The sequence below is a fragment of the Lissotriton vulgaris genome, chromosome 4_1 (genome assembly GCF_964263255.1).
Source record: "Lissotriton vulgaris chromosome 4_1, aLisVul1.2, whole genome shotgun sequence".
NCBI lineage: Eukaryota > Metazoa > Chordata > Amphibia > Caudata > Salamandridae > Lissotriton > Lissotriton vulgaris.
In genome coordinates this window covers 695,179,412-695,197,097 of record NC_141691.1, presented here as the reverse complement: position 1 = coordinate 695,197,097, position 17,686 = coordinate 695,179,412, and the positions used below count along the sequence as shown (strand labels likewise).

The 17,686-nt window shown below is 48.1% G+C and overlaps 1 protein-coding gene across 1 annotated transcript in view; it reads left to right on the top strand.

Moving 5' to 3' along the window:
• The window catches only part of ABCA13 (ATP binding cassette subfamily A member 13), a 2,590,787-nt gene that overhangs the window by 1,008,805 nt on the left and 1,564,296 nt on the right, over nt 1-17,686 (top strand). Inside the window, exon 28 of the mRNA XM_086964984.1 lies at nt 7,949-8,145. Coding sequence (XP_086821110.1) covers nt 7,949-8,145 — 197 coding nt within the window. The remainder of the gene's footprint in view (nt 1-7,948; nt 8,146-17,686) is intronic.

Genomic DNA, 17,686 nt, shown 5'->3' with positions numbered 1-17,686 from the left:
TCCCATCCAAGTGATGGCTACCATATGCCTAGCCAGCACCAACATTCATTGCAACAGTTTAAATGGAAGTTTCCTTTTCCTAGGTTTGGGTACTAATCCCGACAGACAGTGCAAGGGGGATAGTTCAATTCGAAGCCCCACAGTAGTCGCTATACGACCGACTACCCCTGTCCAGAAGCTCCCCACCAATGGGCATTCCCAGGCCAGGCGTAGGAACCCAGCCTCCCGCACCACATCTGGGGCAATTGTCCCTCCTATCTTCTGAATAACGACTCACCGATTTCGGGGTGAGGTAGGTGCGGTGCATAAAGGTGAAGTGAATTAGCTTAAAGCGTGCATTACAGGACACCCGCCGTGTCAAAAGCCCTATGCGCTTGCGCTGCCCCTGGTCTAGGGGTGCCCCTGAGTCTGCCTCTCAGGCCGCCCACGCTGGTGGCACCGGGGGGGCGGAATCGCATTTCATAGCTGCGTAAAGTAAGGTTTTCAACGTACGTACGTTGCCACAGGACAGCAAGATATGTAAAGTGTGGGTCATCGGGGGTTTTTCCGGGCACCGCGGCCAGACCGAGCGCACTACTGAGCGCAATGCTTGGTAGTGTAGGTATTGACCGCCCCCAAGGCCGAATGACTCCTCCGCCTGCTCGTAGGACAAGAAGCTCTCCGAGGGGTAGAGATCAGCGAGGACCTCACACCCCCCTCCCTCCATGCGCGAAATGACATATGCTGCTCTATTTCCATCATAGGTGCCAAAATCCAAATCGGCAGTTCCCTGTGGAATGGGGCCGAGCGCAGAATCCTTCCAATAAAGCGTTGTCAAATTGCAGCTGTGTGCCTGACCACATAAGGGAGTTCAGCATTAGCTCCGGACCCACGCATCAAAGCCACCCGGAGCTCCCGTACTGTGGCCCTTCCCGCTAACAATCGTGTCTCTCACACGTCTGTATCTACAAACCACCTGGCTGCCGGAAGGAGCTACGCCGCGTAATATTAGAGATCGAAGCGCGGGACCTCCAACCCTCCCTCCTCGAAGGAGGGCACAACAGTACTTATGGCTAATCTGCTACGTCGCCCGGCCCAGAGCAGGGTCGTGAGCAACGTATTGAGGGTCCGGAGAACGCTAGGAGGAAGGGGACACCAGGAGTTTTGAAGGACATACAGCGTCGTTGGCAGCATCACCATTTTGGCGATGGCCAACTGCCCCCTTAGGGACAGTGGTAAGGTGTTCCAAAATAGTATGGATTGCCGGAGGGACGTAAGCACCCTATCCGCGTTACGGGCGAGGGACTGTTCCTCAGTCGACGTCACATGTATTCCCAGGTATCGGAAACTTGTCCGCTCCCATTTTAGTCCAAGCTCCGGTAAGTCCTCCAGAGGCACCATGTCAAAGCCGGTTAATGGGAAAATAAGGGACTTATTACGATTGAGGCGCAAGCCAGACACTTCACCGAACCGATCCAGGAGGTGCAACAACCTCGGGATCGCCTCTCTGGGGGTCGTCAAGTAAAACAAAGCATCATCTGCGTAGAACAACAGGACATTGCAGGTGTCTCCCACCTGAATACCCCACTGCTGCAGCTCTGTACGGATCTTGGCAGCGAACAGCTCCATAGCCAGAGCGAAGAGAAGCGGCGAGAGGGGGCACCCCTATCTCGTGCCCCGACCCAGCCACCACTCCTCCGACCTTGCACCTCCCAGATGCACCCGAGCCCTAGGGGAGCTATAGAGGATTCTAATCCAGCGTGCGAAGTTGGGCCCAACACCCAATGTCTGGAGGACCTCGTGCAGGTATCCCCAGTCGATGGTATTGAAGGCCTTGGCGAGATCTATGGAGACCAAGACCGTCTGCTCTTCCCTGTTCTGTACATCGTGTTGGATGTGGGCCAACAGTCTAAGGTTCATTGCCGTGTTACGCCCAGGGATAAAACCGCATTGGTCTTGGTGTACTAGGTGCTCCATGTGGGGTGCCAGCCTAGTGGCCAATAATTTTTTGAGAATTTTGATATCCGAGTTTATCATAGTGATCGGCCGATAGGAGGAGTGGTCGTGCTTGTCCACTCCAGGTTTGAGGATCATACAGATTTTCCCTTGGGCCATGCTCTGTGGGAGTTCTTCTCTTTCGAGCGCCTCCAGGTAGACCTGTAAAAGGAGCGGGGCTAAATTATCCCTGAATTCGTGAGAAAATTCAGAAGGAAACCCATCGCTTCCTGGTGATTTGGCACGTGGTAGGTGGACCAGCGCCTCATGAACCTCAGGCAACGTAAGGCTTGCGTCTAGCTCCTTCTGGTCTGAATCCGAAAGGGTCGGGACAGGTAGCCCCTGTAGATAGGGGAGATAAGAGGCCTCAGAAATATCCTCGTCCGTGGAGTATACTTGCTGTAGATGGGAATGGAGAACCCTCAGGAGGGCCTGCTCAGAGCGGACCAACTCTACACCACTGTCCCTAAGGGCAACAATGCGCTCGGGGGTCTGCTCCTGTCTCAGAATCCAGGTCAATAGCCTTCCTGACTTATCACCCTCTCTGTGGAGGCGCTGCCGATAGTGGCCTAGGTTGTATTTGTTGAGCCTATCTAGGGAATCATGGAGCTGGGTCCGGGCAGTCTCTTCCTCCCGCCTTTGTAGTTTGGTAGGGTCCACCACCTGTTGGACATTCAGGAGGGTATCTTCCGCCTTTTGGAGATCTTGGAGGAGCTGCTTCCGGCCTCCATAGGTGAGTCCCATACAAGCGCCCCACACTACCGCCTTCAGGGCTTCACACTTGGTGGCCAGGGACACGCTGCCCTGCCCCAAGTTAATGTCAATATAGTCTTTGATGGCTTTACCGACGTGATCCTTTCGCACCTGATCCTGGAGGATATCCACTGGGAGCGTCCAAGTCCGGGGGCGGACAACCCGAGACTCCCCTTGAACCAAGCAAGCCACCGGGGAGTGGTCCGACAGGAAACGGGCTTGATGCGTTATATCCACTGTCATGGTGGGTTCGGCATTCGCTATCAATACTCTGTCTAGGCGGCTGTATGTACTATGTGTGAGGGAGAAGCATGTGTACACTTTCTGTGCCGGGTGTCTGAGGCGCCAGATGGCCGCTGCCCCCACGTTTTCCATTACCTCTTTAAGCTGTGTAGTCATACGGGGTTTGGTACCCGCCCGGGGTGGGAATCTATCTTTCAAGGATACAGTTGAAGTTTCCAAACCAAAGCAACGGGGTGCCCAGGTCGTGAATCAGGGCGTTTTGCAGAGACCCGTAGAACGTCGGGGCATCAATATTGGGTGCATAAGAATTCAAGATAACCAGGTCCCTGCCATCAAGCTTGGCCCTAAGAAGCAGGTAGCGATTCTGAATGTCTGCTTCCATATACTGAATCGCGAACGGTACCCCAGGCGCCACCCAAACCAGAACCCCCCTAGCATATGTAGAGAAGTACGCGTGAAACATCTGACCACACCATTTTTACCCAAGTTTCTGTTCCCTGTCTTCCCCAAGGTGGGTCTCCTGCAAGCAAGAAATGGATACTTTGTGTCTTTGAAGGAAGGAGAGGACTCTATATCGTTTAGTGCATGTGCCTAACCCTCTCACATTCCAGCTCATAAACTTATACCCCATGATTTCCAATAGAATTCACCCTGCTAGATCAGGCTGTTCATAGAGTACGTCCCCACCAGTGCCCGACCTGCTAAAGCAATAATGCCTAAAACATTTGCCCTCAACATCCCCTTCAAACAAACCCCCCCCTCCCGCGAGCAAGATAACAGCAACAACCATATACGCCAATATGCCCTTCCCCTGCTGGTGCTAGGATGTGCACAGCCTCCCCATTCGCTCAACGAGGCAAATACACTCAAGAAACGATCAAGGAAACCCCCCCCGAGACCCCCCTCCCAACTCCTATCCAGACCCAATAATAATACAAAAACATATGCACCGGGCTCGACTAGTCAGCCCAATTCCGAACTCACTCATCTCCCTATCCATACTCCCCCCCCCCCTTCAATCATTCATACAGCATACCTAGCTGGGAAACCCTCATACAAAGGATATGTGACATGGGCACCACTCTCTGAAGTGGGCCCAACGCTGTTCGAGGACCTGCCATTAGTCAGGTTTGTAACACCCTCAGTCTATAGGTCCCTTCAAGAAGGATCCGCAGCCTCGGTAGTCCCGGTCCCCCCAGTCTCTCGGACCGCCGGAGCGGTGAGCAACCTGCTCTCTGCTGTGACCTGTAGTGTTTCCGGGACCAGTATATCTTCGGGCTCCTGTGGCTTCAGGGCCCCTGTCTCGTCCTCGGCGTCTGACTGGGCCAGATGTAGAGCTCCATCATCCCGACAGGGACCCTGTGGCTCTCCTCGCTTTCTGCGGCCTTGGAGCGGCGTCTTCGTCTGTTGGGGCATTTCCGTGGTGGTCGAGTTCCCCATTTCTCACGCGGCCCCCATGTTCACCCGGTGGGAGGTCGTCTCCCCTGATCTCCAGCCATTCCAAGAAGTGCGCCTTCCCCTGGGACAGCACCTTGAGTTTGGCCGGGTATACCAGCATGTATTGTAGGTGCATCTCCCGGAGCTTGACTCCCAAGAAGGACTTTCGCTGCTCCTAGACTTGTTGGGTGTAATCCGGGTAAATGGAGATTCTGCTGTTTTCAAAGGAGAGATTCGCTGTTTCCCTCGCCACACGTAGAATACAGTCCCTGTCCCGATAATTCAGAATCTTGGCAATGAGTGCCCGCGGTGGGGCGCCCAGCCGCGGCGGGGAGTCCAGAGCCCGGTGAGCTCTCTCAATCACAAAGACCTCTGGGAGGCCCCTTGGGCACAACTGAGTACGAATCCAGTTCTCTAGGAAACGCTCTGCATTGCCCGCCTCTGCCCGCTCCGGCACCCCAAGGACCCTGATGTTGCTGCGACGCGCCCTTCCTTTCGCGTCCTCCGCTCTCTGCTCCAGGGCTCCTGTCGTGGCCGTAAACTGTGAGACCATCTTCCTGAGGGAGGCCACCTCTCCTTGCAACTGTTCTATGTTTCCCTCGGCATCGGATACTTTATCCGCCACCTTCCGGAGGTCCGTCCTCAACAGGTTGACATTGATGGACACCGTTTCTATTTGGCGCTCCAGCGCAGTGTGGGATCCCTGGATCGCTTTCAGCAACTCCTCCTGGGAGGGCTCGCCAGGGGCCTCTGCTCCCTCGTCTGGCCCCGACTGCCGCGTAATCTGCTTTGATGGTAGCCGCTGGGTGGTGTACTGTGTTATCGTGTTGGGCTGGGTGGAGCGAGATATCCTGTCCTTGCGCATTGTCAGAACCCCAAGTGTTTCGACCAGTGCTCCAGAGTGGTAACAAGGGCTGCACCCTGCAACGCCCGCTCTTTTGTGGCGCAGTTCGCCCCAAGGCCCTAGATACAGTTCACAGCTCCACTCAGCCGCTGATCTCCACTCCTCCGCTAGATATCTGCCGCCGGCAGGAGGCCGCCAGTCTCAGAAGGGTGTGTTTCTCTAGTTTGCATGACCCCAGCAGGGGTGCAAGGCCCACCTCTCTCTCCTCACCGAGCCTCCAACACTGCCGATGGGGGGAGGAAATGGGGGGTAATGACTCAGGAGAGCCACCAGGTGTTCAGGTCGCCCTCTGTATCTCCGCGGAGGTGGAACTGCCCCACACTGGCCAGTTCTCAGGGCATGCATCACAGGGGGACCCCAGGAGAGGACCCCGGGTCACCAGTGCTGTCCAATTTGTTCAGGGTATCATGTGATCAGGGGCTCCCGGTATCTCCACAGTGATGCCGTCCGCGAGGGTGCAGAGATTTGGCCGGGCCCTGCTGAGGGCAGCCCCGGGAGGGACTTGGTCCGCTGGGTCAGTATTGGCGGAGTCCCTTCAGGATTTCAGGATACGGCCCCCGGTGTTGTCAGGTCTCCGGGGCACTCGGGCTTGCTTGTATAGTTGGGCAGCCCGAACCGTCTCCTCCCATCAGCGCAGGCTTGCGCTTGTGGCCCCCCGGTTTCCCGGTCCCTCTTCCAGCTGGGGGCCAATAGGTGGTGTGGGTGAGCCACGTCGGGCTATCTGGGGACAGCAGGCCTCCCAGCGGGCCAGCCGAGGCTCCCTGCCGGTCTCTAGGGCTGCACCCACCTGGAATTGGGGCGCCACCTCCGCAGTTTTGAAGGCCGCAGACCAGGGCCTTTCCCAGCCGAGGGCAGCCTCTGATTGCCCTGCCGCAGGCTTCCTGTCGATCCGCTGGGATCTCTTAGCCGGAGAGGGCCCCTCCCTCCGGGCAGCGTCTGCTGGATCAACGAAGTTCCCCCTCGAAACGGGGGAGGGGCACCAGGAAGTAGGGCCAGCCGCCGCGTCCGTCACCACAGCCTCAGGATCAGCGACAATCAGTGCAGGACTCAGTCGGCACCGGCAGGTATCCCCCCAGATCTCGCCAAGACGGAGCCCCAGTTGGCAGCGGGCTCCGTCGTCCGATGAGTGGCGCCGTGGATGCCGTGGGCGCAGTGTCTGCGGGAAGCCGCTGGCACCCGACTCCGCAGCTCCACCTCCCTCCTGGAACAGGCCACAGACCCCGGCCTCGCGTAGTCAGTGGTCCGGGCCACCACAGTGCCGGCAGTTTCCACGGCTTCACCCGTGGATGCCCTCCTCTTTCCGCTCAATTAACACGTTGGCTGCGCAGGAAATTCCTCTGCTGTGCTGGGCCATAATGATAATGGGTGTGGTCATGACGAGCTCAGCTCGTCATGAGCACACGAGCACCGTGCCTCATGACGAGCTGAGCTCGTCATGAGCACCGAAGGAGTTAAGGGGGCACCGATAGAAGGGGAGCTTGCGACCCCCGATTCTGTGTCCTAGGAGCCCGGACAGGATAATTAAACAGGATTTCAGGGTCCGTTGGCCGGGAGCTGGTGAAGCTCACGTCCTGTCGGCCATGCTGCTTGGCCACGCCCCCCAGCAATGGCTATTACATTAAATGCATTTACAATACAAATAGATGTTTTCTAAATAGTGTTACAGTAAAATAATAAAAAAATAAGTAACCTGACGTTCCACGTGCATTTGAACATGGGTAGTTTGGAACAGAAAGCTTCTTCCCGTAGTTAGTACAATAAGGTAACATTTTGCCTTACATTAAGAAAACATTAAGAGGGGATGGAAGGAATCCTCCTGCCATGATTTCGTAATTAAAATTATGCCTTGTTAAAAAATTAAATTAACTAATTGCTTTTTCATGCTCCAGTTTGGGTCTCAACAAACATTGCACCTGCCACTCTAGCAGCCTAATTTGTATATCAGGTTCAATTGCATGACAAATTAAGACGCTTAAAACCTAGAATAAAACAAGTGATAGTACTCCTGAACATATGGCTTCAATTTATCCTGCCATTACAGCACCTGGGAAAATTTGTAGAAGTTTTGAAAACCAAACGACACATCTTTTCCATCGTGTAATAAAGCAGCTGTTGACATAAAAACAAATTACATAGTTAGGCACTCAGTCATGAGCTATGGTAAGTCTATTAATTTCAAGAACAGAAAATGATGTATCCTTCGTGTTCTGAATACAGTTTAACCTAAAGATATTATCTAGATCTTTTCATTTCAAGTTTGCCTGTGATCTGCTTAGCTCGCTAATAAATATTTTATATGTGCAATGGAAAAGGTTGTAATTGTTCTGTTAGGTGACATGCTTGTTTATGAAGCCACTGGAATGATCCCAGTAATGTAATAACAACTCTAGGATGCATCACGTTTGTTTGACGCTGTACAGAATCTAAAATAGGGATATTCTTCACAGCTCCCATTCTCGAAATATTCATATGCACAAATCAGTATAGTTGAAGACATTTTTTTGGATTGATGCTTCATTTTAGGTATGAACTAATGTTTTTGAATCACTTTTGTTGTTTTTTTCATTGCCTCTTTCACACATAAAGTGAACCCCTCCGAAGTCACGTAATCTTTATGTTCATTGCTCCCTTGGCCAGAGCCCTTCAGGATGTGGGTCTTGTCCTCCATCAGAACAAACGTGTGCAAGCCCTCTCTGGAGGAATGAAAAGAAGACTCTCTATTGCCATCTCATTTATGGGGAACTCTAGAACAATAGTCCTGGATGAACCAACAAGTGGGGTTGACCCTTGTTCACGGCGCAGCATCTGGGAACTTCTCCTGAAGTATAAAAGAGGTAGGATGATGTTTGAATATATTATATACTTCACTTTTTGGAACAGCACTGGGTTCCCACACAATTGGAGATTAGTGCATCTCATTAAATACATCATAAAGCAGATGTCATAATTCATCAAATTTTTAACTGTTCGCTTTGAAACTACTTTTCTGTGTATTCATTCAGCAGAAGATGTGTACTTGCAAAAAGAAAGACTAAGAAAATCGGTTAGAAAGACAGAGGGTATATATGCAAACTTCATTGCATTGTGTAAAATTGAAATTCTCTGCTAGAAATAATGTTGTTATATTTAGTGCACCCTGAAGGTAGATCTCGGCAAAAGGGCAAAGCTTGAACTTCCTATGTTTTCCGTAAAATCTGTATTTATGCGCTACAGCTGTGTTGTAATCAGTGGTATCATATGTTGATAGCCATGTGGTCCTGCGTGGCCTAAAAAACTGTCATTTCCAGTTACTTCCTGTCCTACATCTGCAGTTGAAATAACCATTGTCCTTTCAAGTAATCAAATGTGTTCTTTCTTCCTTTAATACTTATTACTGATCTAGGGTAGATCCCGAGGTAACTTGAGGGCAACATACATCTCCATTTTCCTAACACTAAACCAGTTGTGGCATTTTTTTCAGTTATTGAAAACTTTCTTTTTATGTTTTCATCTCTGTTTCCCAAGGATGCCAATAGTGGAAACCTAAAACTACTTTGAGGTTACCCTGATTCGATGTGCCTTACTGTTAATTTCTATCTCGAATATGATTAGGTTATATAGTCATCCATCACAAATTTAATAGATCTAAATGCATTGCCCATCCAAAACCTACTTAAATGAATTAAGTTGCAGTATTCTCTTCTACAGACGGCCATCTGGATCCTAGAAGGATTACTAAGGGAATTACCACACTATCTCTTTTCAGGATTGCTGCAGTTTCTTTTCCGGTACCTGAACAATGTGTTCTACTGTCTAAAACACCCTGAGCCAGATCCCACCCCCACCCCCACCCTCACCACCACCCCTCCATCCAATTGTCGGAGGACCTTTTACCCTCCCTTGTAACCACTTCTGCAAGACTATTCTGCGGATTCAGCATTGCTCAAAATAGAAGATATGTTACTGACGGGTCCAAATCCTACAATGGCCAATGGATAAAAGTACCCTTGCCTAGTCAGAATCTAATGGTGTTCACTGGTTTCAGACCCAGTGATAGTTTACAATTAAAACATCATTACAATATAACATTTATATTTCGAAGCCCACATGGTTCCTTTTTGTAATTCAAATCCCTTAGAACCTACTGGATAGATTCGCAAAACAACTTGTAAAAGAATATTCAAAGTATAATTGTATTTTCATGCCAAATTTGATGCAATTTCGTTAAGTTATTTTTTTGCTGTATGGGAGAAAAAAATTCTGTGGGACTTAGAATAGAAAATGCTACTTTTACTCCACCTCAAATACCTATCCACTCAAGCCCTATGTGCATTAAATGTAAACTGAAGAAACTAGGCTATTTCCTTTAGAGGACTGCCATATTTCATGCAGATTTAAGCCAAAGTTGTCAGCAAATCAACAAAGCCATTTTTGTTGGAAAACGCAACTCGAAAATAACAAGGGCCATATTCTCGAGGAAGTGATGGAGAGAGGCGTTAGCCTTCTCGGCTTAACGCCTCTCTCCACCACTTCGGAAACACGAGGCTGCACCCTATTCCCGAAGATATGGTGCAGCCTCGCGTTTCCCCCTGCGATGGCGCTAAGTTTTACAACTTAGCGCCAACGCAGGCACCCTTGCACCAGAGTGTAAGGGTGTCTGCAAGCAAGGAGGTTTGTTTATGTATCGGAAGGTGTCCCTACCTGCACATAAACAAACCTTAACTGCCAGTTTGTAACTTACATGTGTGCTGCTACATGCACCACATATGTAAGTTACTAAACAGCATTTAAAAAAAGGTTTGTTTATGTACAGGAAGGAACACCTCCCTGTAGATGAACAAACCATGGCATTTTGCTTTTTCCATGTGTGCTGCACAAGACAGCACACATGGAAAAAGCAAAAACGAGGAGAAATAAAGCATTTCTCAGATTTTTCCTGGTCTTAAGCTTGGCGCTACCTCCTATTTACGCTGCCCTTGTGAATAGGAGGTAGCATCAAACTCAATGGGTGTTGCGGTGAAATGCCCACCACAACACCCACTGCACGCCCCTTTCACGCTAAAAACAGCGTGAAGGGGGGCCCTATTCACAAGGCAGCGTTAAGCTGTGTTAAGCCACTTAATGCGGCTTAACACTGCCTTGTAAATAGGGCTAAGCCCTTATCGCCACCACAATGTCACTGAAAGTGATGTTGTGGTGGCGATGGGGGCTTGGGAATATGCCCCCAAGGTTCTCCATTATTGGTGCAGGCACGCGGTCTGAAACAGAGAACTGGGGAAGGCTGTGACTTGGCATGAATGAAATGTCAATAAAGAGTTGTTAACATTTATAATAGAACAACAGTTAATTAAGATCTCAAATGTATATTTTGGTATACTGTGCAATAATACTTACTAAAATGCGAATGCATACGATGGAATAACGTACACATTGTCTCCCTCCTTTAACATGCATCTGATTCCCACAGCGGAAACACACATCTTGTTGCATGAAAAATGACTTCATTTTTTCCCCTTGTTTGATATCTTTAGCAACTTCACTCATGCTAGTATTAACTGCTCCCACCTGATCCACAGCGTTGCCATCTAATTCCTTTGCAGACACTTGAGACATCTCGATTCTTTTGGCAGTCTTAATCATAACTTCAAGTGTTGGATTTCCCATTGGACAACAATTTCTGTTTAAGGATTTTGTCAGAATGGTGCCCAATAAATTGATCTTTCACCCACTGTCCACAATTTTTTTAAATTGACACTCAGCCGCTAATTTCCTCAGTGCCGTCCATATGTGTCTACATCCTCCCCTGAATTCTACACCCTTTTAAAAAATGTATGTCTGACCACCACAATACTTGGTTGAATATCAAACCTATTTTGCAGTTTCGTAAGTTTCTTTATAATTATCTAGCTCCTCCACCCCTTCCTCCATATACACATCTGGGAGATGGTTTAGAATGGCTCTTCCCTCGAAACCTAAAGAGTGCATTAAAAGATACTTTCTATGATCTGGGCGATAACCTCAGCACTTTGCCCACTCCCAACTTACCATCCCTGTATTCCTTGTTATAAATAAACCAACGTACACTGTTGTCTTGTGGTAGTCATTTGTTGGCAGCAGTTTTATTAGGAATACAAGTATGTATATATTGCATACTTTTGTGCATTATGCCATAAGTCATTATTGGTGAGCTGTCATCTTTGTGTCATGCCTTGTTTGCATTTCATTGTACATTGTGTTTGCGTAAATCATATGTACATTGCACAATAGCAGATTAGACTGACAGTTCGTTGTACAGGTCCTTTGCAGGCTTGCATTGTCTCTTGGCCCTACTGGGTCGTTGCTTAGTTTGGTTGGATTTGCCCTCTCTTTGCACAGGGGTGTAGCTTCTGTCCCGGAGTTAGGCCACAACTTGCTACCTTGCCAATTCTTGTTGTGCCCTGCCATCCGGCGGGGGCTGGGCAGCGAGCGCCATCTCCGTTTGCTACCCCCTTGTGGTAGGCATACTCACCCAGCCTAAAGCCATTCAGAGTGAGTGGTCCTACACACCGACCCAGCCGTAAGGCATCCCAAGGTGAGTGGTCCTATTCCGGCAAACGGCACTCCAGTGTGCCTCTGTACCAACCATTATCCCCGTAGTTTCTCACCAACGTCTTGCCTGAACCTCCGTGCTGCGACATAGCTGTTCTTTTGATGTGGGTGGGTGGGACAAAGATTTTCGCCGGTGCCGCTCCCCGCATCCAAAAGTTAGGAGCTTACCTGGGGGAGCAGTGCTCATATCCCCCCAAGGTGTTTGGCCGCCTCGTGTCGGGTCTCCCCCCATTGGGGGGTTTGTATCCCTCTTGGTCCCCCATTGGTCAGGGGGGGGCGGCGCCTCTCTGGCGGCTCCAGCGGGGGGTGCGGGAGCTTTCCTGCTCCTTGGCACGAGAAACCAGTTTTGTCCAGGGCTCGGTGTTGGTTATGGCACCGGCCCTCGAGGCCCCCTTCGGGGGCAGCCTCTGCTAAAACGCAAAGCTCCAATGGCACCCAGATTATGTCACAGAGGCATCATACCATTGTCTCCAAGCAATAGATATATCACCCAGTGTTTGTAGAAAGAGAGGTGGAGGAGTTACAGCCTGCATTTCATTCTGTACCATTTCAGCACACAATCAATTTATTCAAAGGGAAAGTATGCAAATAACAGACCAATAACAATATAATCACAAATGTACACACGCACACTACATGACAAATAGATTATTGTCAATCATCACTGAAACTCCTATTGGCCCGTGTAAACCCTATTAGTGCCGCACTACTACCAATGATCCCCCGCTCAACCATAAAATCTTGATTGAAGAACAAAAATCAAAAATAAACTATGAAAATAAAAATATAAAAAATTGTATAATCACAAAAGTTTCAATTACTGTGTTATATGTAATGTTGAACTTCATAACATGCTGTACGCATCAGCAATATAAAGCACTTCCATTGCAAAAACACTGTGCACAAATGCTTGAAGGAACGTTAGAACACCTGTCTGCTGTGCACATCAGCATGTGAATATGTTGTATGGGGTCAAGAATCCCCACGTTCACCCGAATCAGCTATAGACTATCTTAATATTGCCACTCGGTGTTTTGGAAACACTTGTCCACTCACCTCCTTTCCAAAATGTTCATTGTTTGGTGGAACCATCACTTACGGTACCTCACCAGACCTCTGTGACAAATTTTGCTCCACTGGATAATTAGAGCAATTAACACTTTCTCTGCACAACACGTGTACAGTGCCAGTATATGTATTATTCTCTTCACAAAATGGCCGATCCTGGCTCAACTGTGTCTCCGCAATACCCTGCATTCCACAATGTTTGTTTGCGTTCCACATCAACTCCATCAGCCTTGCATTTCAAGCCAATGCATGTCATTGCATAAACATGTAACAGGTACCTTCACACTTGCCCACTCAGTTTTCCTCCCCAAGTAATGTTGTTTACTGTCCTTTCTGGTGCCACAGTATCTGTTCTGCACTTCGTTGCTCCGATGCATAGTCATCCGTCTCCGTGAATGACTGAAGTGGCAAACGGCTACTCCCTCCTCTGGGATGCTTCGGTAAGTGTCAGCAGTTCGCTTACCACTCGTTGCCAACAAAAAGATGTTGTATTTACCAGTACGAATCACTCAAGGTAGGTTTTTCCAAGAAGATTTATTTGAGCATCAACTTGGTGAACTGCTAGAGGCACACAGGAGTAACCAACTGTCATTAGATCCCCCACGATCCTTCGGCGTAGAACCATGACATCACAATGCCAAGCTACCATGAAGGAACATTCAACTCAGGCTACTACAGTTACAGACAACGTATACTAGTGGTGTTCAGTAATTGATCAAGAATACTGGAATGCACATGAAGAAAAGAGAACATGGACGATCATGATTCTGCTACTAAAAGACAGCAGGTCTTCCCATGTTGTTTGTTTGTAGTGAGGCTCCAGCTTATAGTTACAGTTCTTAAAAGGTGAAGCAAAAATCTCACTGCCCATCATGTGAAGTGCACTTACGGGTAAAGTTTCAAAGTTTTTGTGCTGGTTTAGTATCACAAATGTAACACTAACCAGCAAAAAATTAATTGTTACCAATTTACATTCCAGTACAAAACTTGTTTTGCATTGGAAAGTACCCATCAAACATTACTTTGCATTCGTTAGCGCCAAGGGGGCGTTACATGGGTAGTACATGTGCATTACCATGCAACAACCCATACCTTTTGACACACAACCCTATCTACAAAAAATTATAGACAGGGTTTAGCGCCAAACGTTAACTCCATCTGAAAAGAGGTGGTAGGAGGAGAAATATTTTCATTTATCTTTTCTTTCCCTTCTTTGCATACATGCTCCACTGTGCTGCACACATACAAAGTGGGATAAGTGTTTGAACTTGTCTAGGCATAGTATTATGTACAGGAAGGATACCCTTTCTGTACAAAACCTATGCTAGACTCAGGCATCTGGTGCATGGCAGTTGAAATTAGCCCTGGCGCTATGGAGCGGAGAGGAGAGAGCCACATCTTTGTAGATATGGAGCTCTCCTGCTCCCTCCCTGTCACCCAACCCAACGCAGCATATTTAGCTGCTGTGCTGCATTACATGACTTCTTTGAAAATCTGCCCCACAATGTTTCAAATCGCAGCCATCCGGGTTGACTGGTTGGGGCTGGTGCTTCTCTGACATCATGCAAGTGCAGTTTCCAACTATCTGATCCGGTCTTCCATTCAGATAGAACCAGGAGACAAAAAAAGCTAAGCAAGAAAGAAGAGTCCTGGGTTAGGAAAATGGTAAAATGGAAAAGCTTCAGACCCAGATCCATTTTTCCTTATACAATGTCTTAATAGTACACTGATGGCATAGAGCATGCCTTGTGGCAACTGGACACAGTGCATAGCATCAAATCAGGCTCAGTGTAATGCATGTATCTTTAGCACTGACTGGCGTAATCATTTTTTTACTATGGTGTAATTAACTCCTTGCGTGCTCATGATGATGAGGCATGGTGGCCATGTGCTGATGACGAGCTGAGCTCGTCATGACACGTGCAGCGCTCACACGTGGGGCTAATTCCCCCGCAGTGCTGAGCATTCTGAAAAATGGTCATGGTCATGACAAGCTCAGCTCCTCATCAGCACAGTGCCACCATGCAGCATGACGAGCTGAGCTTGTTACAAGCACCGTAGCGCTGCAGGCGCCCCCCTCGCCCACAGCGCTACGGGGGAATTAGCCCTGCGGCGAAGGGGTTAATAGAACCTTAACTAAAAAGTTGTTTTTGCTGCATCATCTGTGTTATTACATAGGTGACATTAGCAAGTTTGTTGCATGGGAGAAGCTGATTAGTTTTGGTAATGTGTGGACTGCTTGCTGATATCTTTAAGTCACAGTAAAGGCTGCTTTTTTAATAGCTTATATCTTTGGGCTCCATTGACTTAGGAACCTGTAACTTTACAAGCAAGACAAATACAAACATCATCAGGTGCCAGTGGTGGGAGAGTTGTGAAGGAGTTCAAGCGACCATACCAAAGGCGCAGCTCCTATTCAAACCTCCATTCAAACCTCCATTTAGCCACTGCTAAAAAAACGTTGAAATGAGTTACACATGACCTATCATGGTGACAGGGTCGTTCCTTTCTATGTGCGTTATATGAGTTACTGAAAATCCAATTAACAATTTTTGATAGATCTCCAAAAGTCAATGGGTCAACATTTTGAGATATGACTTAAATTTAAATCTCGCTGGCTATGTGATTGGCTGCTACAAACGTTTTTTTTTTATCTTATAGCTATTTGTAGGCCTGCAGATCAAATTTCATATAGCCATGTTGAAAATGTTTTAGTGGGAGCCATGAAAATGAGGCAGAGCAAACAAAAATACCTTTTTGAGGGTCATGAAACAGTATAGAAATGTGGGACATTCTCATTTTCTAGATCTCAGCAGCAGGCAGTTTTAGCTGTCTTATGGCAGATTTACTGTTTACAATAACTAACATATTCTTAGCGTAGGCTTTGGGCCAGACCCTTGCTCATTAATTTAATGGCATTTGTTCTGTATCGCAGTTGCCTCCTGTTAGAAATGGGGGTCTCTTCTTGGCAGAGGTAGGTACCTTTGTCCAAATAGGGACCCTTGCCTCTTGTCAGGGTAAGGGAAATGCTCACTTTATATAACCCCCGCTCACCCCCTGGGTAGCTTGGCATGAGCAGACAGACTTATCCCAAAGGTAATGTGTAAAGTATGTGTACTCAAAACACACAGTAATACAGTGATAACACCACAAATGGACACCAAACCAGTTTAGAAAAATAAAGTATCTTTATCTAAAATCAACAAGATCAAAACTGCAAACATCCAACATATATGTAATAAGAATATGACTTTAAAAAGGGTCCAAACAACTTGGTCCATAGAAAACTATGGATGTGTGATTTCTCTCAAAGTACTGGTAGTTGCGAAAAATTCACAAGGCCAAACAGCCGCAGAGATGGGAAGCGTCAAAAAGCACAGAGATGCGTCAGTTCCTGAGACCATGGGAATGTGATACAACAGTTCTGCTGCACACAGGAGAAGTGATGCGTTGAATCTGGTCTGTGGGGGGAAGTGATGCATCGATTCTGAGACGGTCCTGGTCCACTGGTGATGCATCGGGAAAACTTGCCACACAGGTATGATCCGTGGAAATCCGTGATGCATCAGCGATCGATGCGGCAACGTCCAGCGGCGCTGCGGCGGGTTCTTCAGCCACGATCCCACACTGCATCGGTTCTTGCAGCGGCGATAGGCGCTGTGTCAGTTTTCGCAGAGGTGCGGCGATGCATGGACATTCTTCTCACACAGCGGTGCTGAGTCAGAAAAACAGCTGCAAGAAGGGCGATGCATCGATTTTCTTGTAGGTGCATTACTTTTCCAGATCCCAACAGCAGGAATAACCTCAAGAGGCCCAACACTGTACCAGGCACCTCTTGGCAAGTCAGAACTCTCAGCAAGGAATTTCAGGGGAGCTGGGGGTGAAGTCTTTGTGCCCCAGAGACAGGAGGCCAGCACAGACAGACCCTTGGAGATCTTCCTCAAGCAGGGGACACAGCACACATCAAAGACCCTATCCTTTCCTTGGCAAAATCAGCTACTGCAGGCCAACCCCAGACAGCACACAGCAGAGGGGCAGTACTTCTCCTTCAGTTTCTCCAGCTCTTCTCCTTGGCAAAGGTTCCTCTTGGATTCCAGAAATGATCTAAAGTCACGGGGTTTTAGGTCTAATACTTATACCCAAAATGTCTTTGTTTTCTTTGTGCAAGGGTCTCTGAGCCCAGTCCAAACCAGTACTGTCCTCACTGGTGCAGTATGACCACAAGGGGTGGAGATAACATTGTGCAAGGGAGACAAGCCCTATTCAGGTGCAAGGAAATCTTCTCCCACTTCTCTAAATTCAGCCAAGGTCTATTCAGCTCATCTCTAAATCATCCAGGAAGGGCTAGGCACATCTCAACCCCCCAGTGACTGTCTACAGTGAATGCACATCCCCAGCCCCTGTCTCTCCAAAATCAGACAGTCAATACTCAAACAGACAGAGGTACACAGAATGGTTAAACAAGAAAATGCCTACTTTCAAAAAGTGGCATTTTCAAACACACAATTTAAAAACCATCTTTACTAAAAGACGTGTTATTAAGTTCTGAGGGCCCGACTCACAGAACTAACTTAAGACAAAATCCTAAACTAACTACCATTTTGGTATTCACAGAAGGCACTTACTCATTTCTGTATTCACAGTAGTTAGGAGTCATAACTTTAGGACTCCTAAATGTGTTCTGTGAATACCAAAAGTCTTAAAGTTAGGATTTTTCTCAATTTAGGAGTAGTAAAGTTA